General features: G+C 43.4%; 1 protein-coding gene across 2 annotated transcripts in view; it reads left to right on the top strand.

Annotated features, from left to right (window-relative positions):
* The window catches only part of SOBP (sine oculis binding protein homolog), a 115,780-nt gene that overhangs the window by 50,114 nt on the left and 38,342 nt on the right, over positions 1-27,324 (top strand). The window contains exon 5 of one of the 2 annotated variants that reach the window (XM_065681111.1): positions 14,798-14,893. The exons of the other annotated variant lie outside the window; for it this stretch is intronic. Within the exon in view, the coding sequence (XP_065537183.1) occupies positions 14,798-14,893 (96 nt within the window). The remainder of the gene's footprint in view (positions 1-14,797; positions 14,894-27,324) is intronic. 2 annotated transcript variants of the gene reach the window in all.

Genomic DNA, 27,324 nt, shown 5'->3' with positions numbered 1-27,324 from the left:
AAGGCCATCTCTGTACAGTTCCTTGAAACTACTTTGTTGTGAGAGTGCTTGTACCATAGCTGATGAATGTGTCCTTCCAGAATGCATTACATGCCTCCTGGGTGCATGCATAGTTTTGGCTTGCAAAACCACCCAGCTTGGTGACTTGTTCTGCAAAGAGTTATTTTCTTGCTTTTTTTTTTGCCCATTTATTGAATCTCTTCCTTGTTGCATTGTGAGAAACAATGGATAGTTAATGAATAGCTAGTAGCCACATTTTTTTTTATAAAACAAAAAGTATGGGGGGGTTAACATAAAAATATAGCAGCTTGCATAGACTACTATCATGTTCATTGTCTTTTTTTTGAGTAAGTCCTTGTTCTTCAATATCTCACATGAGAGCTGTTCCAAACCCCTCATGACTGTTTGCTGATAATATTTCCTTTAGTGCAGACCATGGCCTGGCTATAAGGAGGAGCCTGCCGTGTCTTTAAAATAACATTTGAAAAAGAAGGCTTACCAGTGTGCAGATGCAATTAAAGTCAGTTGTTGAAAATAAACTGCATCTGCAGCAATTAGAGCTTGAGGCAAGAGCTTGCTACTTTCCCCTTTCCTTGCTTCTCTTTTATTTTCGTATCTTTGGTAGGAGGGGTCTACCTGAGCCTCAAATAGCTGTTTCTTGTCTGTCTCCCCACAGAAGTGCGACAGCCGTGTCCCCTTTCCGCTTTGCCATGGAGTAGGCAGGGCGTCACCCGGAGGGCAGGGGGAGAAGGCTGTGGACACAGGCCAATGGCAGAGCCATGCAACTACGATCCCACGAGATCAGGCAGACAAACTAAACTTAGCTGGGGGTTGTATTTTTTCCTCCTTGGTGATGCGCTGTGCAAAGCAGTCATCCTTCCAGGGAATTCCCAAGGGTGCAGGGCTGCCATGGGAGTGGGCTGAGAGCCAGTGCCCTGCCGCAGGACTCCTCCGATGCTTTCTGGGCAGCCCCGAGGAGCAGCTGGGCTTGGGGGTGTCATCATGACTGTGTTGGCAGCTGAGGGATTGGTGGAGGCTAGGAGAAAGCTTCCTCATGGGATACCTTTCTCCCTCAGCTCCTGTCAGCAGGATGGATGAGCTCTTCCTTCTCCTCAGGATCAGATGGGCTCTTGCCTGAGAGTAATGTTTGGATGAAAAGCAGAAAAGAGTGTGATTCCCTTGGCTGAGTGTGGGATATTCGAGTGCTCTCCCACCATGAGGTTGTGCTCTCTACAACCTGTAGCTGTAAAGGAAGCTGCTGGAGCCAGAAGCCCACTTTGGGACCCAGTATCATCTCAGGCAGTGGTGAGGCCGGACAGGAGGGATTTTTACCTAGATGTTAGCCAAGGCTTCCTCTGGCCAGGGAGTCCTTACAGGATGCAGAGGAAGCACCCAGGTCAGCCCTGACAGCTCCAGCACTCAGCTGTGTGAAGAGTTCATTCCTATGGAATCAGGGAGGAAATGTGATCTCCCCAGACAGTTTTCTTATCAGGGCAGTTTCCTCTGCACCCTAAAAATGCCATCCCACCTTGTGATTTCCTTCCCTCTTTTGCTTTCTTGTCACACTTCTTCTACCTACACATGCAGGCACATACGGAGTCCATCAGTGGGTAGGAAAGGCAATGTACAGTAAAATATATGTGAGAACAAATCAAGGGGCAGTGGGCAGACAGGCCAAACTCATTTGTCAGACCTCTCACACACCCACTCCCACCACCTTCATGGCAGGTCTGTAGCTGTAGAAGGACTGGTGGCCCATTACTCCTCAGGTTGTGCTCAAGAGGGTGATACTGGCTGCTGCTGGAGATAAGCTTCAGCTAGGGTACCTTTATATCTGATCCAGTGGCCACTCTTATTCATAGTAAAATAAAGAGTCCATGTTTCAATGTTGTGGTGGAAAAAGCCCTACCAGACATCTGGTCCATTCAGTGCAGGAGAGTTTCCTACTATGTGTTTCCACTACCTTCAGCCCAAAGAGGCGGGGGATGAGGAGACACAGGACTGATCACAGCTTGAAAGCTACAGTGCTAGGCAAGGAAGAGAGCCATGACCACTTTTTGGCTGTTGCCCACCTCTCCTTGAATCCCTTCCTAATGCGGGCTGCCTGCGAGCACAGTGGGGCACTGGGGGGATGATCTGCATGTTTGCTTGCCAGTCACTAGCTGGAAGCCATGCACCAGGGTTGGGAATCATTGTCCTAGAACAAAACAGCAATGCTATTTGTGACCCACGGCAGCAAAAGCCCAAAACATGAAGTTAGGACTGACACTCCCTCTTTAACTTGAGCCACTGTGCTTTTCATCACGATGCCAGGAGTTGTCAGCTGTAACTCCAGCTTTTTTTGGCTTGTGTCACAACCTAATAAGTTATAGGCCAGCTTCTCCTGTCGATGTTTTTGCTGCACAGAAGGCTTCACATTTTGTAAGCTTTTACAGCACAGCTGTGCTCAGAGATAAAACAGAATGTGTATACAGTACAGTATGCATTCAACTGATGCACTAGATTCTTCCCACCATATGTATGGAGTGGTGTGCATTTCACTCCGATACCTCACTGCCAAAACTGCCAGAAGCAAATAAACAAATGGTGGAAGAGAGACACCATATGACGCAGTGCCAGGCATATGACCTAGACTTTCAGAAAGAGACCCTGGCTGCTTTTAAAAGATTACAGTGGTTCAGTTTTCTAAACCTTACCTCCCACTGTGTGAGATGTTCTGCCAGTGTGCACTAGGAAGTGTGCTGGTTGTTAAAAGAACGCATAGATTTCCCTTCCTGCTAAGCAGCTGATGTTGCAGCTCCTCTTGCTCAATACTCATTTCCCCTTCCTTTGATTCCAGTGATTCCCCATCAGGTTTCCAAACCAAGAGCAATGAACAATGGAGATGTGTGAAATAGTCTAGTTCTGGAAGGAATGCTACTGTAAAAAGACAGAACACATGTAGTTAGGATGAGATTAATAATATTAGTTGCAATTTAATGATTAATATATAAACAATGCAAGTGAGATAAATGGTTGTTCCATCTCGTTTCCCACAAAAGAAGTCATGAAGTTGCATTTCACAGCATCGATGGTGAAGATGCCTGTAATAAACTGACACGAACATTAATTACATGGTTAGATGTAATTAATTTGAATTGTAATTCTGGTCCTGGAATTCACGCTCTGAGTAGGAAAAGAGGATTCCTTAGCTTCCTTTCTCTCTGACCAACCTGTTGCGAAAGAAAAGATGATAATGGTTACCACTACAGTGCCCCTCCTGCTAGTAGTGCTGCGAAACACAGATGGATTTTCCTGTCTGTTGGCCTCAGTCTTGTGTTAGGCTGAACGTCTGTCATTAGTTGTCTGGCCTTTGCCAAAGCTTAGCTTTACTGGTGATTGTGTGAAGGTCAAGCAGGCGCTTCCTTCACTTCAGAGAAGCTTTAAGCGCAGTCTGGAAAAGTGCACTGGGAACAATAGAGGTCAAGACCATTACTGCACTTTACAAAGCTGATGCCCAATGCAAAATAGTCTGGATACAGTCGAGAGAATTTAGTCTCGGATTCTGGTGGAACTAGATATGGAATAGAAAAATGCGTTAAGTGTTTTTCAGATAAAGGTAATATTTAGTCGAGTGAGAATGTGCTTAACGTGTATATTTAGAGCTGGTTCTTTGCTTGATGTTTCTGTACTTCTGTGTAGTGTAGGTAATAAAGGCATCTCAGCAAGGTTTCCCAAGCCTTGCTGTCTCCTGCTGTAATGTACATGGTGATGAAGATAAAGACCTCTAATTCTTGGCCAAACAATGGGCAATTTGTGGAGCTCTGCATGGTGGCTGAAAGGCCAAAAGCCACATTTCTGCAGGTTTCTCTAGACTGCTTAGACAGACATCTTTTTGACTCTGCTGTAAAATGAGACATTAAGTCTCTGCACTGGTGACAGAAGAGGCAGGCCTCTTAACCTGGGAGTGGAGAAGCATGAGGAACACTTCACACTCTGAATATCGCAAAGCCCACCTGGCTGGTTCAGGCCAGCCCTTGAATGGAGGGGACACTCACTGTGCGGGGGGTGTGATTTTGGCAGCTCCCAGCTCTGTAGCTGTGGTACCCACTTTGCAGAGGGATGTTTTAGCTCCATCTCTTTTCTTCCCTGTGGAAGCAGTAGCTCCGTCTTTGAGGAAAATGGGACAGACCTATGACAGAAGACCTATTGCATAGGCCACCAGCTGGACTTTAGTGGGCGTAGCAGTGCAATGGGTATACATTTGAGGTGCCACCAAATAGTCTATTGGACAGTGAGGAAGTATTAAAGATGGCCAGACCTTTAAACAAAGTTATTGGCTAAGTGTTTGTTGGAGGTGTTGGGCAGGTAGGAGTTGCATAAAGGGCCAGTACACCAGGGGATGGAATAAACCCATGAAAGCTTTAAAAAGCTGATGGTGCCACCCTGAAATGGTAGGGGTGGCATGGACATGCTCATGTATATGCACAAGGAGACAGCAGTGCTAGCTGGGAGTATGCAGGAGCCTGGTGCAGCCTCCAGGGGTGCTTTTGAAGACAACTGTGACTTAGAAGTAGGAAACAGCAAATCAGGATTGCAGGAGAAGTGGCAAAACAGCAAGAAATGCAAGCCCCTGCTGTGTGGTAAGGGGCCAGGCAGGACAGGCTGGCCTGTTTAGGTAGCAAAACAAGCCATTGGAGCCATTGCAGAAGACAAAAAGGTGGTAAATGTGTTTTTGCCTGCTTCTTTTTCTAGTGGAAGCATCTTCTGTCTCTAAGAGTTAGAATAGGTAGGGATTTTTTTTTTGCCTGTAATAAAAATGCAGAGTTGAAAAAAAAGTGTAGTCTCATAATCCCTGGGGATTGAAGTAAACTGCTAAGAATAGTTAAAAGTGGGTTCCTTTAGGCTCAGAAACCTGGCCAAGGGTTTACTTGCAGCTGCTCCCCATGGAAGATGGTAGTGAAGGAACCTTTGAAGACAGAAGCGTTTTTCAGTATATTTCATCTTATTGTGACAGAAAGGAGAAAAATCAGAATGGGACTTTTCAAATCCCAAGGCCAGTTAGAAAGACAAGTTATAGCTGGTTGCCTCCCATTGCCTGGAAAGATCTGTGAACTTTCTTCTGAGTTTGAACAGACACTTCCCTGGTTTTAGACATGATACATGTAAGCGGAATCCTTCAGGGTGACAGTTGCAGTGGGCAGTGGAAAACACGGGCACGTCACTGTGATTTAGAAGTAACTTTCTGCCAGCACTGGGAACAAGTTAAGAGGTGTTTGAGTTGTGTCCTGTTTGTCAGTGAGAGCATGGCGTCCCCCATGGTCATGACTTCTTCAAAGAAGGGTGGAAATCCTGGAAAAGGAGGGTACCTCATTTGGACCATATCAGCCTGTTACTTCTCAAAATGCCTTTGAAAGTAAAACTTTGAATAAAAGCCTCAAAAAATGTGGCAGGAGAAGTGCTGTACCTGGCATTAGACCCAAAGGTAGTGGTGATATTGTGACCTCAGTCCCTGACCTCCAGCTGGGCTGTTGGGAATTAAGACAAATACTTCTCATCACCAGCTGGGTTTTGCTTTTGTCCTGCTTATAACTGCCACTATCTCACCTTTTATTGCAGCCATTCATCATCAGCAGAAAGACTGGAAGATGATGTTAAGGTTGTAGAAGATGTCGTTTGTATCAAAGCTTCCCCTCCTTTCTTTTCACCCTCTCTTTGCCCATTATCCTGCATACGCTCTGTTCCTGTTGGGTTTTGCCCCCCTATCTCTAGACCAGTCATCCCTTTACCCAGCTCATAAATGATTGCTTTAATAATATAACAGCCCCTCCATTTTCATGTGTAAATGGCCCAAGTGGCATGTCGCTCCTAACCAGAGGAGGGAGAGATTTCTATTTTCACCCTTTAAAAGGCCACAGAAAATACAGAGAACAGGATCTTGCCTATCTTGCATGGATCCCAGACAAGCATTTATTGCTGCAGAATGACTTGCAGAGACAGCCCATTTGAGGGAAAGCTTTACCAACCAGACCTGGCCAGTATTTTTCTTTCTCTGCATTTATTCAAAGTGCAGAACTGTTTGTATACCACAAAGATGGGAATTAAAGAAAAAGAGTACGTGTAGAATTTACCAGCTGTTTAAGTCTTATTGTTACCTTCTGTATCGATCAAATCCGTTGCCTCTTAATTGGATATTGACTGTTGTGAGGCAAATAAGGCAAGCTGTCAGAGGGGGGAGGGATGGGGCGCGAGGTTTATCTTAATGGTATGTTGATCATGACTAGTCTATAAAAGCCAGTGGGAGAGGAGTTCATTAAACCAGCCTGCAATTGCGTTAAAAAAATATGCTCTGAGTCGAGATGATTAATCATATATGTGACACGGCAATCAGAGAAAATCCGCATTGTTGCTCTGGTATTTACAATGCCGAAGCTCAAAATAAGCAGATGCATTGAAACGGATTCATTAGGGACAGTGATTTGTTTGGCCTGTGAGCCTTAGCTAACCGTAACCAACATTTGAGGAGGGTTTTTTGCTTTCCTTTCTTTTCCTTGGTGTTGTGTTTTGTTTTTTCTGTCGCTCTGCTTCTCTGGCAGGCTGATTGGAAACGTGTGCTTGCCCTGCACAGGAGTCTCTCATGTGTGCTGGGGAACCCTTGTAGAGATAGCAGCAGTGAGAAGGGATACTTGAGCTACCTGACAGTGAATCACACGGAATACTTGGGGAAACATTTTTATCTCATCAATTCTAATAAGCAGGGAATGCGAAGAGAGAGGGAAAGCTTATCAGCTACGCTGGTGTGAGCTACCCATTACAAAAATACAATCTGCTGGGAAGCCTGTAGTTTATTTTCATTCCTTTCCTAGCCATATTTTAGGCTGTGTATAGAATATGTTGCAATAACTGTCAAGCACGGTCCATTAGTGTCTCTGGATCAAGTCTGTCGTGAATCAGGAGTGAGATTAGTAGGATAGGCTCACTTTTATGAAGGTCCCACACAGCTGTGACTTGTCAAAGAAACGTTCAAAGGGGCAATAAACAAAGTTTATTTTGAATTATCTCAATGTTAGTGTTTGTTATCATATTTATTCTTTGACAATTCGGAACTGGTTATTAAAAATTTATTATATGAGTAAAGGTTTGTGCAGTTTGAAAAATGAGCTTTTGAGGCAGCCACCTGAACACTTCTCGTATATCAACATGCCATAAACTGTCAGGGAAAGGGTAGTGCAGTCCTGCGAAAGCTGGTAAAGCTGCAGAAAGTGCTCATTAGCCAACAGAGGAAGGAAAAAGGTGCATAAGTCTGGAATGCAATTGGAAAATGAGGTTTAATGGGGAGTTTTCATTTAAGAGCAAAATGCAGTTCCCTGCTCGAGCAACTGGATCTAGACAGGACCACCTTTGCTTGCTTGTGGGTTATTTAATGTCTCAACCCTTCTAGTCCTCTTCCTATAAAAATTAGAAGAGTGGCCCAGGGCAGTAGACACTGCTATTTTTGCTTCAGTTGCTCTTTCTTGATGTATTGTGAAACTGAAGGCGATCATCAGTTTTTCCTAAGTATTTTATGACTGGTAGAAAGAGCTATAAGTGTATGTACAACATTGCAAGCTGCATAGAAAGAAAATCCTGTTTTTTGCCTGTAAGGGTGAGAAGTCCAGCAGGAATCAGGGCTGTTCTACAAAGTACATGAAACAAAACTGGGGGAAGGCAGCTTTCAGTGAATTTTAAAAGCAGTAGGAATAAAGTTATGACTTTAGCAGGCACTAGGGTAGTACTGTTACTAGTATTTCCTTTTGATTCACTTAGAATATTACTTGCTTTATAATAGAGTTTGCAGCTTGCGTTTTAAATATAAACTGTGGATAATTTTATACTGTGAAATTCTGAGGAAAAAAATGTAATACATAAAGCTGGACCATTCGGAGCCATAGCCTGTGGAAGACAAGCATTTTTCAAATAAAGAAGAGATCCATAAGTAATCATTTACAAAGTTTTCAGGCACATTTGTTGGGATTTTTTAGTGTGCTTCAGTTATGCAGGAGAATGAATGTGACATTCCTTGGTTGCTTTGACAAGGATAATTTCAGAAACACTGCCCTATCATTCCACAGATTGGCACCTTCTTCTTCTTTGTTGTAACGCATTTTTCTGGGCAGCTTTTCTCAGCGAAACTGCCTGTTTCCCAGGAGTTTGTATACGTGTTCAGAAAGGGACAATGAGGGGGTGTGGGTTGGGTTTGGTTAGAGTAGCAGGTTTGACCTGGTGACTATTTATTTTTGAAGTCAGGGAGTATTTCTTCTGTCAGCACAATGGAGAAGGTTGCAGGATATTCCGAATGATGTGTTTTCTCCGGTTTTAATCATACTAGCCAGATCGCTTGCTCCCGGAGGCATTTCCACACCAAACCTTCTCCTGAACATGTGGATTCAAGACGCTTTTCTAATCCAGACTGCCGCTAGTGATGTTGCGTTCAGATTTTGTATTCGCTTTTGAAATAGCAACTGAAATTTGAACAAAGGTTAGAGTTTGGGTCTAGATTCATCACGGTCTACAATGTACATATCACAGTAAAGCATAAGCAGCTCTTACCAAGAGATATGCCAACAATAGGGGCCCTTGTCTTGCCAAGGATGCCTGCAAGGAATTGGACCTCAGGGTATACTTAGGGACTGCATCTTTGCAGGGACATCTTTGCCCATTCTCAGTGACCATGTAGCTTCACTCTGTGAAAGGAACTCCACAACTATGGAGTCTGTACTGTTACATGTAGGAGCCAGGAGCAGCTGAGTGCCAGCGAGGGATTTCAAGGAAGGCTGTGAATAGATACCAGGCAACGAGATGGCCCAAACCTGTCTCCAGCAGTACACCTTCTGCTCAGGACCTGGGAAGAGTTGCACAGATAGTCCCAAGGTTTTGTTTGTCATGCTGATACTGTTCCACTGGTTTCTATCCACTGGTGACTTCTTCAAGCATAGACAAGACCTCAATTCCTAAGTTAAATAACAGGTGGAGAGGTGCACTCTGTGTTGGTATGTGTGTTCGTGTGCACATTGGGGTGGCGTGTGTGGGGAGAGGGCGCAGCAAAGTAAGTCAGCAAAAAAGCCCTTCTGGTTTTCCTCTGCATACTTACTAAGGAAGCTATAAGAGGGCATATTCCCAATTTCTTTTTAACTTTGTAGATCACCTCCAGTAGACAGATTGTCTCGTGGACCACTTCCCCTCCCCTTGGCGATCAAATAGCATTCCTGTGGTGACTACAGCAGTTGCTTACATGGAAAAATAGCATTAGGAAAGTATTTAATGTATTTTTAGCTGTCTTTAAATGCATTTTAGCAGCTGGAAACAAGGGGAGTTAGTAGCACGTGACCTGCAAGCGCTCTGCAGACCACCACAGAGTGTGCAGAGAGCCACTGCTGGGAGAGAGACCCCAGGCTGGGAATTGTTTGATAGTGTGGTCACCTCTAACCTGGGTGGTCACAGAAGGTCAGGCAAAAGGTATAACCTCAATTTTAGTGGGATGTAAACGATAACAATGTAATAAATAACCAGTGTGATTTTAGGTCCTCTGTTTTCACTGATCTGAGTTTTGGGAGAAGTTGTGAGATATTGTTTTGATACACTTCAAAACTTTTTTGAAAATCTTGAGAAGATTTTAGAAGCTTGGAATGGCAAAATATTGCAACTGTAGAGATTAGCAAATAGCGTACAGCTGAGAGAGGCAACAAGCTTGTAAATGTCGCTTATTCCATCATTCAGTGAATCAAGAAAATCCTGAAATCCTTGTGAAGAGCAAGCCTCTTGTCAAACATTAGTGGAAGCTTTCCCTGAGCGGAGACTTTTCCTTGAGCTGAGGGCTCACTCACTCCTATAATTGCACACTTGCTGAACCAGGGGTGTCCTCTTGAGACCGTTATCCCTGGCCTTGCTCCACTCCCGGTGTGGAGCCATGACCTGGCACCCTGATGTCGGGCTCCCCCACCGCCCCTGCCCACAGCAAGTCCATTCATATTTCTGGGAAGAATATACCCAGCAGATGGAAGTTTAGTGCTATTTTTACCATGGTTGGTACAGTGAATGTAGAGAGCATGATAATTGATTATCTGGGACAACAGAAATGCACAGGAACTACGATTTCAAGGATTAGGGTCTCCCCGAGGATTTCCTTCGAGATTCAGTGAAGGGAGAGATAACCTTTGTGGTGGAAACGGAAACATGGCTTTCAGTTCCCATCTGCGGCCAGCCTCTGGAGAACAATAGTATTAAGGGTGATGTGAACTTCCTCTGTTCATCGCCATGGGGTAGGAGCCCCGACGTGGTTATCTGTGCTTCTATAGCAACGCTATTCAATTTCTCACTATTTTTTTGTCCTGCCAGAAACAGTCAATTAATGCCTGCATTTAACATGTCTGGTGTAATGGTCCCATGTTTCACCTGGTTTAAAGGACATTTATGGAAATCAGGCAGCAATTTTATCCTGAGTAAGCAGCCTAATATTCTGTCATTCTGCATTACTCAAGTGGCCATTGCTCTTAGAAAATACGTGTTAGGTGTTTTCAGTTAAGAGGTATTAAACTTTTGTGGACTGAGCAGTAGGATTTCATTGCAAATGCATTGTCCCATTTTAGTGGAAGCTTTGCATTAACAAGTTCCATCTCAATAAATTATTCTGTTCAACCTGCCTTGCGACTTACACTATCATGAGATTCTGCCCTCAATATTAAAATGTAAGCACAGATTTCCTCTCCCAAGGATAAGGCTGCATAAAAAGGCTTACACTGAAGCTAAGAAATCCTCTGTCTGGATCAAGATAATTTTTCTCAGAGAATATGGAGAAACAAATATCCATGCACTTTGGAGAGGAGGGAATTCTGCTGTAGATTGTTCTTTCCCTGTCTTGTTAAAAAGAAAGAATTTTGTCTCAATATATAGTCTGTTTCCAAACTATTGGCATCTTCCGCAAATATAGGCTGGCTGGCTTATGAACAAATAGCACAGTTTGTGTAGCCAAAGATAGTTGTCATCATGCACTTATTAATGAGTACACATATCTCTGAACATCAAATGCTGTGCTATTTTCAGAGAGGTCCTTTCAGATCCTGTTTTCTGTTCTTTTTTCCTAATTTTTTTCCTTACCCGCCTGCCATTTTCCTTCAAAGCTCGGTGCTGGAAAGCAGAGAGGGAAGGAACCTGGGAAAGGAGATGTTCTCATCTGTCCAGCTCCGCTATGTCAGGAGCTACTCTGTGCATGTCATTCCTGACAGATGTTTGCCTCATCTGCTCTTAAAAAACTCCAGTGATGGGGCCTTGACAGTCTCCTTAGGCAATCTGCTCCAGCGCTTTGCTGTACCTATCATTAGGAAGGGTTTCCTGATATCTAACCTGCAATTAAAGGCCACAATTTCCCACACAACCCATCATCACGCTGACCTTACAGCCAAGCCAGCTCCACCACGTTGACTGCTGTTTCCTTGCTAGATCTTCCTTGTCAACAGTGCTCCTTGGGTAATATGCTCTCTTCTGCCGGGAGTAGCCAGGGCAGTGTGAGTGCCACCGGGTTTGTTGAGTGTCCAGCCTGGCATCCCATGGGCTGCCGATGGGCAGATTTCCCTCTCAGATCAAATGCAGCTGACGGGAAGGCGGCTGCCTGCCAGTAGAGGCTATTGAATCAGGAGATTCAGTAAATCCCAGGAGAGGCACTGCCACAGTGAAGTTGCAGCAGTTTTGTGTTGATAAAACTACCAGTGCTCACCATGGTCCCAGGCTCAGAACAGGAGCTGAAGCCTTTTTTGTCCTGGAACAAAGTAAGCTGTGAAGACAGTGGTACCATATATTGCATACATGCAATCAGTCACATCAAGCATACATTTTGGACATACATTTTCTGATTATAGCATTTCTATAACGATGTTAGGAGTTTAAAAGCATTTTAAAAAAATCAGAGGCATCACAGATTTGGCTTGGGTTTTTTTAAGTTGCTTTCTTTGAAACAATAGCAGGCAAAGTACATGCCACGTCAGCCCTGCCTGATGGAGAAGCTGTAGATGCCAGCCATGAGGGAGGTCTAGATGCTGGGGAGCTGAGGCAAGCCCTTACTGATGTGCAGCAGCAGTAGAGAATGAGCCAGGGTAGATACAGGCACATCACAATGTTACCATGGCAAGATAAACTCTGAACCACATTTTTAATGCACTTAGAACAGTGCTGGACATTGTGTTTCCTTCTGCAAATTATTTACAACTGAAAGACTGTTAGTAATGAACTAATGTAAAGCTCGAGAATTACCCCTGAGAAACCCTGGAGAATTAACTGCTGAGAAAAGGGGTTTTTTACAATGGAAACCAGCTAGCTAAATACGGTGTGCTTTTGCTGCTTGAGTAAATTATAGCAGTAGGTAGCTAAACTGGTTTTGAGACTAGAAAATTTTCATAATGTCCAAAGTTAAGTAAAATAAGGTTTGGATCAGTAGGAGGGAGGGCATGTTGCCATCAGCGACGGTGAATAAACCCTGTGCAACTGGCGCTTTTGGTAAGCAGGTCAGGCTCAGTGTGGTTTGTCTGTGTCCTGACACATGCACTACAAACACCCTGATATCCATTTCATTTTACAAGGTGGGTGCGTGCACCAAGATAATGCTCCAGAGGGTCACTGGCAGGTTACAATGTGCCAGCCGTCACACGCACAATGTCCAGAATAGTGCCAAGATACAATTTCAGGGGTCTGAGGGCACCGGTAGCGTTCAGAGCCCTACATAACACCTGTGTCCCACACAACATCTCACTAGCTCTCTGTCACTGAGCATTCCATTGGCACCTGTGATCCCGAGCTGACAGGTCCGTTTCTATTTGTGCGAGGCATTTTTGAAGGCATTCATTCCCCAGTTGTCTTTTAGATGACCTGGAAGAGCTTCAGGGAGTTGCCTGTATTCCTTCATGGATGAAGGAGAAGGACAAAGCTTGTTTCAAAACTGAAAATTGGGCGGGTTTTCTTTACAAAACATAGTCAGATTTAGACTTTGTATTCCACACAGCATGGGAGGTAGATTTGTTGTGTGAGAGGGGTTTCAGTTTCAAACTAATGCTTAGAGTAATACATTTAAACCCTTGTCAGTATAAAGTGATTTCAGGTGCTCAGGAACGCTCTGCCTCTTCCTTGTGGTTTGAAGGAAAAATTTTAAACATTTTCCACCCTGCAGCTACTGAGGGCAGTGTAAGAAAATACTTACAAGCTGCTAGGAAATGTGCAGAATAAACTCATTTCCCACTTCCTGCTGCTTGTAATAATCATCAATTGCAGACACCACTCGAAACGTTGTTGGACAAACTTTGCATTTTAAAATTGTTGTTTTCTGTCGGGCAGAGTTTGTTCACACCCCGTGGCTGACAAGGAGAGGCCCAAGATGAAGCCCTCAATGGGCTTTTCATGAGGTGCAGCCCCTTCATGTTTTCCTGGAAGCCCCCAGTGCTATTAACCCACGGCTCCCCTTTCCCACCCTATCTCCCCAGGGAGAGGCAGAAGCCTATTTGAAGGCAAACAAGCCGCAGAGCCTACAAGGTGTAAATACCTTTCATAAACGCCAGCGCTGGGTTGTGACACACGACGACAGGCAGTTCGCTCCGCGTGAGGGGGAACAGTATGCCAGCACTGCTGCAGCCACCAAGGTGCATGTGCATTGCAGCTGGGCACCCCCGGACCCCCCTGCCCTGGGCAGACACATGGGGTGGCTGGAGGGACAGGGAACAGGGCTGCCTGCTCCTTGCCCATCTCTTCTGCCTGCTTTCATTGCCCCCTGCTTTGGTCACCCCCCTCTGCCCTCTTTCTCTCACTGGCTTCTTTGGGCAGGGTCTGATTTAAATAGGTTGGCAGGGAGCCAGGAGCTCATCATTTTAATGCAGTGTAAAATGGAATGTGCATAATTATATGCAAGCCATATGTGAGGGAGACAGCTCAGCTGTGAATTTCGGGAGGCTGCGAGAGGGAGAGAGCGAACAGTCAGGGATCAGATGAGATGGAGCGGAACGGAGTGCAAGTGTCACTGAAATGAACAGTGTAATGAGTGTATTGCTGACACTCCTCCTTTCACCTGCTTCTCCCTTTTGCTCCAACTCGAAAGCAGAAAACACTGTAGATGAGAAGGGAAAAATACTATATGCAAGCAGGATTGCTAATGGGCTCTGGTAATGTCTCCATTTAAACTTCAGCTTTCTTAATTAACAGCATAGTTCCGAATAACCGGTAACTTTTAATGCATCTTTGTCATTAAATATTTTGACCACATTTGACTGAAGGATCATTGTTCTTGCTAGATGATTGCTCCTTTCAAAGCTTCGCTTAAACATGGAGGGGGAATCCATTTAACTATAATAGTATTACATGTAAATTATGGGTATGAAAACTGACTTATTTTTTGGGGCCTTGTTATTAAACTGAAAATACGAGTACATTATCTAGGGATTGCTTGAGCATGTCAAAAGTTTTATACGAATACGTATGTAATGTAATCCTGAAAAATGCAATGAAGTAAATTGAAACCCTGAGTTACTCACAGTCTTCAGCTCAAATATTTCATTTTGGGTTTGTCTTTTGTTGTTGTACTTATTACACCACAATGAATTTGCATGTTCAACCTAAGTTATGTAAGAAAACAGCATCCCAAGTTCTCATATCTAAAAGTTATACTGCGTATTTAAAGAAACTTTAAAATAATGTTGTATTTTGGGGTTCCCGTCTGTTTTAATGATCTGAGCTGTTATGCTTTTAGCTATTTTTTTTCCTTCCATTATTTGTAAGTCCCTAAATAGGCCATTATATTTCCCTTCAGGCTAGAGATGAAGATGGACATGCTGAAAATTTTCCCCAGCAGCACTATGCTAAGGAAACTCCAAGACTTGCCTTCAAGAATAACTGCGAACTACTTGTAAGAATAACATACTTACAACAAGTCTAGATTGTTACTTTAGCACAGTGAAAACCGTTTTTTTTCTTTTTTTTTCTTTTTGAAAGGCTTTTGTTCATTATGACATTATGAAATATGATAGGTTTTCTTTTTTCCTGTTCAGTGTACTAATGCTAGTTCTGCTATCCGTGAACAATTTAAGATCTCAGATTGCTTGAAAAATCTCTTGTATTTGATGACAGCACGTGAATGGCCTTGTACTACCTTGTCTTGCACGGTAAATCAGGGAGCTCCTTTCAGGGAATGGCTGGTGATGCACGAGAAGCACTCCCCCACCTCCGAGGCACCCCAGAACTCACTTTCCCATCCACCTTTTATTTCTGCCTTGTTTTTGGCTGCGGCGTGTTTGTTCTGCTGACAAGCAGTACTCCCTTCAGAGCTTGCCTGTTCCTCCCCTTCCTAGCTGCATGCAGGCGGGAGCATCCCCTCCTTTCCATTCCTCTCCTCTCTACTCCTCTCCCATCCTCTGCTATGGGGAAAGAGCAAAAGCCAGGAAAGCACATACAGGGAGTCTGGAGTGTTTACAAGCCATAAGAGAGAGGATAATCAGCTCTGAAAGGATCTCTGTTCCAAGGCGGGGTTAATTCACTGTTCATTTTAGCATTTGCAGCTAGGCAAGATTAAAAGCAAGCAGGAATGCCTATTATATTTCTATTAAATGAATCTGTTGGGACCTAATGTTCTTGATTAGCTTTGTGAAAATGAGTGCTCCACGATGAGTTTTTCTGTTTGCCTAAAGTAAGCAGAGAATGACTTGTAGTACATTTAAGAGAGATTCATGCATGGCTTTCGAATTAGATGAATTGGTAGATCTCTCCCTTGCATTCTCCTTTCTTCTCTGCCGTACTGAAGTAAAATGTATCATTTGGCTAAATGGGAATAATTTGTGGAGAGTCAGAACACGGGGTTATGTTTTGAAACAACACCAGTTTTTTTCCTCGTTATAACTACAGAAGAGGCGGGTGGTGATGGAGGAGCATTAAAACCTGTGTCTGCCTCCCCCATAGAGGATGCATGGCCAAATGCTAATCTTGGTGTCCCAGGTGCAACATCCAATGAAGTCGAGCTGATTGATAGGCTGATGTAACCCAGTGCTGAAGCCGCCCCCCAGATTCAGGCAGTTATCAGAGAAGCCCAGACTGGAGAGCAGCAGCTCAGCGGTGATGACCGGTTCCCACTCACAGCACTGGCCAGAATGCAGAGCATGTTAGCCACACCTGCACTAGTGAGCCCACAGGCTTTCCTGTGGTGTCCCCTGTGCTGAGCCAGCCCCTGGTTAGGTAATGACAATGCTGTTTAGAGCCACAGGTGTCACTCGGAAAGGTCAGTTTGTTCCCAGTAGAATTCTCCGCAGCCAAAAGTGACGTGACCCATAAGACATGATCTTGCTTCCTTGTAAACCTTTTGCAAAATTCTTGTTGGTTTCAGGGGCAGGAGGGTAATGTCCTAAGGGGAGGAAAATAGACAAACACAGAAAGCAATTCCCTGGTGCAATAACAATTCTTGTGCCAAGTAAACACAACTCTTTCTTCAAGGCCATGCTTAATTACTGTGCCGCTGGTCAAATCAGGCCTGATGAACCATTGCAAAACACCAAGATGCCCTTGATGTCAGTTGGGCTTCTTGGTGTTGGAGGAGTTCAGGACTAGAGTTGGGAGACAACACGATATAAAACAAGTCATGTATTATTTCGATTGAAGATCTCCTTTATTTTTAGTGCAAGCAACCAATGAGCTGATTAACCCTTTTTCTGCTGTTGAAATCAAGCATTCTTTTAATGCCCAGTTAACTATTCCTCTACTAATATACATTGAAGTTTTTGTTTTATTGTATCACTTCTGTACCTGGCAAAAGCTCAAATCATCCAAGTTAGTCTTTCATGTGCATTTTGGACAAGTTTCAGTTCTTGTTTAAGGAAGTAATAAAGGCAATTTGTGATAGTTTTATTTTTCCTGTGCTGTTGGAAAAAAAATTGGCAGGGATGTAATATGTACTCAGTTTGTATGTGAAAAAAAGGTAGACAAATAATGAATATGTACCTCTGCTATCTTTAAAGATGTGTTTTAGGAACTTTCAGTGAAAATACAATGTTGAGCCTAGGCTTTGGTGGTGGGGAAACTAGTGTTATGTATTGAAGATGCTACGTATTTCACAGGGGGGTAGTGGTTTTCCATCTATATTTTTACTTTTGGGGAAACAATGCTATATTAAAATATGCTTGAGAGTAAAGTGAATTGCGCAGGACCTGGCCAGTAAGACAGCATCTTTCTCCTGAAGGCTAGTCACTATTCCTATGTTTGTGCTAGGAAATGTCTTCTTGGAAGGGAAGAGGGGGGGGGGAAATGAAAGAAAGGAGTGGGGACAGCTGCTTCCTCTGAAAAATATCTTCCCAATGGTTAAAAACTTACCCAGAGTCTAACAGCGCAAATCAGAAGCTGGCTGAGTGAAAAGCCGAGATTTTTTAAATGGAAGAGAAACTGAAACTTGTTTATGCTTTTGAGAACTGGGAAATCCTTGGAGTTTTCTCAGTGCAATTGAGAGTAAGTATGTAGCCTGTGAGGTGAAATTGGAGGATTTGGCTCAAAAATGCTTTCTTTGCTTTAGGGTTCAGCTGCCATTTTCCAGCAAGGTTTGTTCCAGCAAGTGCAGGCTTTTCTGTTTGGGAAATGCTTGTGTTGGGAGGGTGCTGCCAGGCAGGATCCAGGGGCTGGGGCGCTGCTGCTGGGTCTGTGTGCCAGGCCCTCCTGCTACACCAGCTGAATCTTAACATCCCAGGTCACGGACAGATAGGGCAAGCTTTAACGCCTCAGTATTTGGAGAGATTTGAAAGCACAGTAACACACTATTACAAGTTGTATGCTTGCTTTATTGTTTGCTCCTCCAAAGAGGAGATAATATGGATAGTGAGGTACAGCTCAGCTATTTGGTGGGTTTCGTTTTGTTTTGTTGGGTTTTTTTTTGAGGGAGAGCTTGATTAGGAAATAGGAGGAAGAAAGACATATGATTTAGGCAAAAGAAACCCCTGCAGTGCTTACAGTAGTTCTGCACATTAAGAAAAGCAGTGACAATTTAAGATTTTGGTTGGTATAGAAAGCCATTGTGCAGTTAGGGGATTAGATTAGGGCATTAATTTCCCACGCTAAGTCCAGATACATTGTGTCATGCCATTTGTTGTAGAGGATAGAAAGCAAAATGGTAAAGATGCTGTAGTCAATGAGGACGTCAAATTTTCCTTTTGAAGTTTTCAGTATTTTTGAGAATCATGATTTCTTAAGTTTAGATAAATACCAGGAATTACATAAAGCAAATCTATTTTTTTTAAGAGCCAGGTCAGCATGCTGTGTTGGCTAGCCATCGACTCTTCTCCCATAGGCACTGCCTCAGGATTTTAATTTCTTGTTCTGTGAGTGGCTGGCAGCTTTTCTCTCAGGCACATCTCTTTGTTTCCAGAAGGAAAAGGCAAAATTTAGACCTCTGGAAGCTGAAAGTCACAGGAGTAGTACAGTCCAGCTAATAGTGAATGTGGGGAGAGAGATGGGATTAACTACAGAGAAAGGATAGGCTTGAGTCAAAAGGCCAGTGAGAAGCCCACAGCCCCTGCTCTAGCTGGCTGAAATTCCTAAGCCATTGCCTAAAGAAAGGAAAAATCCATCTGGCATCTACCCAGGTTAGTGAGGGTAGAAAGAGCCATGCTTGGATGCCTTTTAACAAAAGTGGGAAAGAAAAACCAGCAGCTAGTCTTCCCCCCACCCCAAGTTGCCCAGAATATTGCATCAAGGTTTCAGATTGGCATGCTGCAGTATGAGCAAAGAAGGGTTTGATGCGTTAGGGAAATTAAACATCAGGTTGCTTTCCAGATCATTTGTTTATGGGGATGATCTGAGTACCAGCTACCACTATGAGATTAAATGTAAAGCAAACAAAATACAAACACCCTAGGAAAAAAATACTAATTTCCAGTCCTGTGTCCAGCTTTGACCCACATTTTTCCTACAGTAAAATCAGGGTCTTTTTCTCTTTGAAATCAAAAGGTCTGCTCCTAGTTTTGTTCTGGGAGGATAAATTCATGAGTCCAGTATGCAGTGAATTATAAGGTAGTCCTTGTGCTTGGAAGCTGTTACGTAAAAGACACAAAATAAAACATGCTTGCTGCTGGATTTAATGCAAACTCACCTATGGCAAATAAACTTTAATCACTAACAAGAAGAGGTGGAGAAAGCTCCGAAAACACATCTACAACTGAAACATGAAATGCAAAATGTTCTCCTATGAGCAAAAGGCCTTTGGGGAGGTTTTGGCAAGGCTGAGAGGAGCCAGGGCTACAGCTGGTGCTTCGGTTGAAGCCATGTCACTTTGCTCTGATTTTCCAGCACTAGAGGAAACATGAACATGTGTGATATCCAGGCAGGGCAACAAGGGGCAGGCAAGTTAACCTCAGTGTTACGGTACTGAAATGTGGGAAAGATATCATACCTACAAGACTGATTTTAAAGAACAATGAGAATATTTGGGATCCGATGAGGCCAGTTGTTTTTGTAGGTGTAGTAAATTTAGATGTAAGTATGCATGTTGGTATCCTTTGGAGGCCATGGAGGTTTTGGTTCTAGAAAGCTAGTGCTTCGGCATTGAAAGAAAATACCTGTCAGTCCATTTATAACCACAGTGTCTTCAATGAGGACTGAATGAGGGGGAGATGGCTCTGCATATCCCCTCCCTTTCTGTTCCACCCTTTTTATCTCCTATGCTGCCTCCTTATTCTTAGCAGAAAGAGAGAAAGCAAAGGCTCTTCCCCTTGCAGCTGTCCCTGGCTCTTTCTTCACCCTTTTAGGAACAAACCAGCAGAGGGACAGGGAGAATGCTTCCTTCATCCTGGCCTAGGTTTTGGGTTGGGCAGAGCTTTTGGCTTCAGTAGGACCGCCACCCAGCAGCTCTGAGGGAAGCAGGACCACATCTAGCCTTTAAGGCACTAACCTTGTGGTCAGGAGGAGATTTTGCCACCCTGAAGAGGCAGAAGAGGGGAGAATGAGACCTGTGACACCCTGTGGAGCTCCTGGTCATAAAGCCACTGGTACCAAGCCTGCCAAGAGTTAAAACCTCCATGGTGGTGCAAGCCACTGTTTCAGCATCACTTGAGGTTTGTTGTGTTTCACTGCTGGTACTATTTTTGGTGGTTTACTGATGGATTTCATCAGTTTCTTGCTCAGTTTACTGCAGCAGTTTGAGAGCAACTGGTACTGCTCCGTCAGCTGCGCTGTGGTGTACGCATTGATTTGAGCAAATGGCCGTGCAAAACCCGTAACAGCCAACAGGGAGCCGGCCTTCGGTTTCAGGGACTTTGGATCAGGCACAGAGAGCTGTCAGAATGGCAGTTACTGCTCTGGAACAAAAATATTGAGAAAAGCAACTGTAGCAGTCGATTGATACTGATATTCTTAAAACCTCAGTAATCTTGGCCACATGAAATTAAGCCTTTCTTGTGACTGAAATAACAGCAAGGCTTAGGTCATATCATAGACTGATCGCCTGCAAAATTTCATTTAAAAAAACTAAATTGTTCATGAGTTAGAGCAGAATATTTTAAAGAGAACCTCCCAAAACCCCACCAGACCCCCTCGTATTCTGTTTCTTTTCAAGCAAGGGCAACAAACCAGGCAAAATCATTGTGAAGTTTTTTTGGTCCTTAATTGCTGCCAGGTTGAACGAAGGGCTATGTGGTGTTTACCTTACACACGTTCCTATTGAAGTCCATGGGTGCCAGGTGAATGCGCTGAAGAAAGGCACCACTCAGCCCCGGGCAGATTTGCAGCCCCAGGAGGGGAGAGGGGAGCCCCAACACCCAGCTCTGCCTGACCTCCATGCCTGCTGCCTGCCTGTGCAGGTAGCACTCATGGGGCACTGGCCGCCTCAGCCCTGCGCCGTGATAAGCATCTCACGAGGATAATGCAGGACCAAATAGAGAGCTGCAGCCTGCCAGCCGCCCCGCTATACGCTGTCCCAGGAAATGATGGGCTCTGTGCCTGTCTACACTGATCTGTTTACTGGTTTAGCACAAATGCGTCCACTGTCTTGCCCTGCACGTGAGCTGTGTCCTTCCTGCTCTGCTTTAGAATTATATGTTTTTCTACTCTGGAATGGAAGTGAAGGCTGTTGCTCACATTGCAAGTAAGAAATAAGGAAGAAATATATATATAAAAGCAATATAATATATAGGGAATATATATGATGTACAATATATAGATTATACATATATAATATATATATAATATATAATAATTATATAATATAATATACATATTCAATATGTATATATGGGGAAGAACTTCTTTACTGGGAGGGTCATGAGGCTCTGGCACAGGTTGCCCAGAGAAGCTGTGTCTGCCCTATACCTGGCAGTGTTCAAGGCCAGGTTGGATGGGGCTTTGAGCAACCTGGTCTAGTGGAAGGTGTCCCTGCCCATGGCAGGGGGTTGGAACTGGATGATCTTTAAGGTCCCTTCCAACCCAAACCATTCAATGATACTATGATTGTGACATCATGGGCTGGACCTGGGAGGTTTGGGTCCTGTTTCTGGACCTTCTCAGCAGACTTTCCAGGGGTCTTAAAGAGATTTTTTTTTCTGTCTTTTAGGCCCTCTCTTCCCCTTCCCCAGTCCTGCACCACTATCCTGCTAAAGAAATATGCTTTTTTTCATTGATTCACATCATATTTAGGACTTCACCACCTCTGATCCAAAGCCCAGTGAAATCAATAGGATCCCTCTTGTTATCTTTAAGTAGGCTTAAATACCCTGTATTTGGTAGACAAGAAAAGACAAACAACTACTTTGAGATATCTTCCCCTCTCTGACCAAAAATTGCTGTAGGCCAGCTAAGAGCTAATTTGAAGTGTAGAAAATACGGTCTTTATTGATAGTATTTAAGCTGAAGGCAATAATCAGAGACCAGCTGTAGGAACTTACAGAAAGTACAACCCTGTCATAGCAAGTCTGAGATAGCAGCCCTGCTGTAAATAAGACCCAAACCTTACTCCTTTTATACTTGGGGTTAGTGAGTGACCATGACTTACACCCTTAAGAAGAGCAAGGGATTCCCCATGCCTCCTGCAGAGGTGGGCAGGGAAGTGCCATTGACCCTTGAAAGCAGCAAGGAGGGTAAGTCTCTGCCAGTTCCCAGTGGCATATAAAGTACAAGGTATAAAATCCCCAGGAGCATGGAGAGCAAGGAGAAGGAAGGGAAGGAGAAGGGGATAAAAGAAACAAAGCTCCCTCATGGCCAGGGATGCAGTTTCCTGCACAAGCAGGCTGGTACCCACAGTAGCTCTACATAGTGCTTACCTGTTCAGTCTACTGAATGGAATTGAGGAAGGTGATTCGGGGAGCTAAAGAGATGGCATAAAAGGTGTGGCAGTGAGAGGGGTGAGTGGCATGGGAAGATGGACAATGGGAACAGAGCAGATTTGGGAAAGACCATGGCTATCGACACTGGATGTTTGGCCTTCCAGAGCCAAGAGCAAGTCATATCCCTTCACACAGCACTCGCTTGGGTGCATTAGAAAGAGCAAGGAACTTTGCCTCAATGTCTCGTTTAGCATTTTCCTTCATACCGATACAGGAACATTATTTCAGGATGTGACACTTGACATTTTGTGAGCACAAACCTGCCTTTCCTCAGAAGGAGGCATGTTTTCTAATTCTTAACATCACCGTTATTATTTCAGAAGAGAAGCAAAATGCATTTGTTTAAGAGGCAAATAATTAAAACCCCATTACAGCTCCAATTCTGTCATCTTCCTTCCCAGAACAAGCATTAAAAAATTTATTAATAAATGTGCAATTACTGGTGACCTCTGAATAATTTCTCCAACCTTAATTTCTCCTCACTGCAATACCCCGTTGTATTACGCACTTTTTACTCTTTGCTTTCCTTATTTGATGTTTTTACTGAAGTTATAATTTTCATATTAAAACACGTTCTCGTTGAAAAGCTGCTTTTTCAAAAATGATTTTTAAAAAATACCAATCTTTTTACTGACTGGGAATTTAAACAAGTAAAAAGGTATGAAACCGTCCGCTGAAAATGCATTTTTTAGCAGACCGCTTCTGAATAATTATTTCAATAAATATTAAAGAAGACTGAAAAAAAGTGTCAGCTATTGCCCCCCCAAACCTCTATAAAACTGTGGGAAAAAAAGCAGGTTTGTATCCCTTGGAAAGAAAACCAGTTGTGAATCGTGGCTTTGCCTTATGAAACTGGCATTCATAACCAATTTAAATAAAATTCAGACAGTTTTTATAGAACGTTAAAAAATAAAGATATGCCTTGTTCCAAAGCAAGTGAAGTGCGGCGAAATAAAATTCATCCGATTTCCTTCCACATAAGTTGGAAATAAAATTCCCAAAGTCATCACCCAAAGCTATGAATGTTTTGTTCTTGGGGTCTGTGCAGGAGATGCAGATGATTCAGCAGCTACTTCTCGCGCACGGCATCTCTCCATGGCCATACCTGCAGCACAGGCTCATGCCGTAAAACTGGAGTTAGTCCCCTGGTGCTCAGGTCTTTTTGCACCTCTGACCCTGGCTCTCACTCATGCAGGTTGTTAATGAGAACGGGTTTTGTCAGGTCTGAAAAGATGCCTCCATAGACCAGTGTGACTTTCTGTAACAGTGCAGTTGGCTTATGCTTTATCTTGCTGCATGTGTTGTCTTCCCCATTAAAAAGGAAAAGAGTTTGAAAGCTCTGACTCCTTTAAGAGCCAACATAAAGCAGTAAGAGAGTAGGATTTTGAAAATCAGAGCCCATACTCTTTTTCTTTCTCAGAGTGAAGATCCTACCCGTAGGAAGGAGGGTTGAGAAGAGCCTGGCCACCATTCAGCTGAACTGCAGGGAGGCTTGGGAGCAAAAAGGGATATTGAGTGTGTGGCTTCCTTTCTTTGGGAATGCCTAGAACTGTTCAGGGCTTCCAGGAATGATATCCCCAAAAGGCAGATTAATTAAAAGGCACGTAGTTATTTGAAAGCGAACTGAAAAAGATGTGCCTGCAAGGAGCATGTATCTCACTGCTCCCTGCTTTCTGTAGCAGACACCTTTTTTGAATCTCAGCAGTAACGTGTATGATACTGCTTTTGGGATAGGAAAAAAACCCAAAATATAAATCCTGTGTTTTATTACAGAAGTTAATACCAATAATTACTTAAAATCTAATGAATTTGAGTTCTTACTTAATTGCTTTTGAGTAGTTCACTTAACTTATTAAAAAGAAGCGAGGACATACTCATTTAATGAGCAGCAGCAGCCTTGGCCTAGCATCTGCCTACATTCTCTTTTCAATTAATCAATTATAGTCCAATGGTGTGTAATTACACATTAAGAAAGTTATTGGATATCACAGCATGGCTGTCCCAGGGGGCTCATGAATACACTAATATAACACACCTGTAATGACCTGTTCTCAGATCTGCAAATTGCTCCCATTTCTCTCTCTCTCTCTCATTGCTAAATGAAGATGAGAGCAATTACCATTAACTTTTTGAGTCACATCTAGTCAATGAGAGAGAAAAAAGATCCCTACCAGCATTCATAATAAATCTGCCTGTCGGTACTGAGTATTTTAACTGCACAAGGTGTCGAGCTGGAAGGCAGTAAACATGCATTGGAATTGCACAGGGTTGTAGGGATCTTGGGGCCGATTGGCCTGAGTGCACTCTTCACCTGTAGAAGAGAGAAATGGGCGAGCAGGAAAACCTCATCAGATAACATCCAAGCATAATTTGCCTGGCTTGGTTCGAATCAAGCCAAACTCTGGAACTGATCCCTATGCAGTGGCTCCTAGTCTTCGCATAGCAACTAAGCCATGTTGCTGTTGTGTTGAGGTTTTTTTTCGAACACTAGAAAGAACAAAATTTACTATGTAATGGCAGAAAGGCTTTGGTTGTGCAAGAGATACAGTCAGCAATGCTCTCTTATTAATGCATAACAAATGAAACCAAGGAGAGACTCTTAATCTGCATAATGAAGTCTGACAGACTCTAAATTGGTGATTTAGTCACTTAAGGGTCCAAAAATGCTCCATGGAAGTGAGCTGTTGATGGCTCCATAACTCAAATGGGGAATGATATCCATCAACATCTTTTGCAAATGTTGCCTTGCGCAGCATGATTTTGCAGTGCTGCTGTCTCCCTCCGGAAGAGGTGTCTGTTTTCCTACACAAAGGTTTCTTGTTCATGCTTTCATTTGCAGACTGGGGTCTTTCGGGTGGGTGGGTATGCAGATCAATGTTCACTAGTGACTTGAGCATAGTTGTTCTTTATAAGCAGGGTCCATTTTGCTCATAGTAATCCGAATTCTTTCCATGCTGTATGCCTTGCACCAAACTAGCATTAACAACTTAAGCAAAACCTTAATCATGCCAGCGGTTACTTCTCTCTTTAAGGACTGTGCATGTCTCCTTGTGCTTGATATCCCTCAGGACAACACTCCTGTGGGATCTGGGTGCTCAAATGTTGCTCTCAGTTGTACTCACAGTGAAGCAATGGATATTTGAGCTTCAGCTGAGTCCACACATTTCACTCTGGTTTTCACCTGTGCCACATTTCTTTACACTTCCATAGCACCCTTTGGTTTAGGACACAGTTCAGTTCACGTGCCTAACTGTAGCATTTCAGTATTTGACATCTGGTCTGGACTCTCTAGGTCCCATGGCTAACAGAGGAAGACAAGCACTTCTAGAGTGTGATTTACTCAAAATAATTTGGTGTTGATTTGGGATTGATTAAACCACCTTTAGATGTGCCTGTGTCTGTCCATTAACTAGATAAATACCTTCCATATGACATGTGTTTTCGATAGCTACAGTCATCAGTTGAACTGCATCTTTGTGCATGCTTGGAGTTAGCTATTTGCTAACTGTGCATTTAGGCGTCTGGTCTCCAGCTTTGAAATGGGGATGCTGTTATTTAATTGCTTTTGCATGCTCTTCAGGATTGATATTAAAATGTTAGAAGTGTAAAGCGGTACCTATTCTTTAATGTTGTGTTGTCCTCCAAGTAAAGAACAACAACACTCTTGGTATTTGCAGAGTAGTTAATTTATGAATTATTTTCTGACACAGTCGGAGAAAATAGGTTTAGGGGTTTACTTTTAGGTGTTTAAAAACAACTTGACTGCCCAGCCAGTGCACAGTAACTGAAGCAAGCAGAGCAGTGAGTTTGGACCTCACAAAGCGAACTAATTGTGCATGTGTACAATGTTCTCAAATTCTGCTCAATGTGCAGCTTTGTTTATGCTCAGGACCAATTCTGTGTGCTTTTGTGGTGTTGGGTTTTATTTGGGGGGGGGGGTGGTGCAGAGTTGGGAGTGGATTTGGTGGGGTTTAGTTCGGTTTGGTGTGGTTTTCTTTTTTATCAGTGCCTGAAGGGTCAATTAAAAATATTTTAAACAGAGAAGGGGACACAATTATAGTCTAGAGCTTTAACAGACAATACAATATTTGGTTGTAGAGGCTAGTTAAATGTTGGTCCTAAAATGCCTGTCATTTGGCTCTTAAAGTTGTGCAGTCTCTGTATGTGTGATGGGGAGGAGGGTGATACTTCATTCAGCTGCAAAAACTCAGTTCTAGCTGCAAAAATTCATTTCTGGCTGTATTCTCTGCATGGCACTGTAACGCTTTGCATGTCACTTTCCTAATTGAACAATAAACTCTGTATTGCACTAATACTTTTTATTATGAGGAGTAAACATGCTGCTTCTAGACAGACAGAGGAATAATTGACCACCTGTGGCCGGTTCTGAATAAACATTACTGCACATGCCACTGAAATTAATGTCCCCTTAGTCAAGAATGGAGGCAGTCATTTTCTGAGAGATGCTTTTTGTGGTTAGGAAGCTAAGACACCCGATACATTTCCACTTTCTAACAACGTGGATTCCCAACTGCCAAGGGAAGAAGTGCTTGGTGCTCACCCAGTTACTGACCCTCTTTCCATCTCTGGGATTCAAACAGCAGCTTCATTTGTTAAACACATTAAGCGAAGGGCCAGATTCTGACTCAAGCCAGGGATGCTTACATCACTCTGGCAACAGAAAGAAGTCTCAGAAGGTGGTGTGCATGTAATTGTAATGTGCTCCCGTGGCCCCTTTCTGCAGCCAGAGTGGTGCAGAGGAGCTCAAAGGGGAGGAGAATCTGTCCCAAACATAGGTTTATGTAATGCCGGAAGATAGGGCTAGAACATTGTGCTGATGTATCATGTTACAGCTGGCCCAGCACCAAATCATAAGGGCTGAAGGATGCTGGAAACAAATATTCAAGAACTATGAGATTGACTTTATGGAGAAAAATGGTAAATGCTTCTCTTATCAGTTAGTTTTTGCTTTGTATTAATAAATCTCTGGGACCGT

The sequence above is a fragment of the Lathamus discolor genome, chromosome 5, assembly GCF_037157495.1.
Source record: "Lathamus discolor isolate bLatDis1 chromosome 5, bLatDis1.hap1, whole genome shotgun sequence".
NCBI lineage: Eukaryota > Metazoa > Chordata > Aves > Psittaciformes > Psittacidae > Lathamus > Lathamus discolor.
Note: the sequence above shows the minus strand (reverse complement) of the source record. Positions and strands in the feature narration are given on the sequence as shown.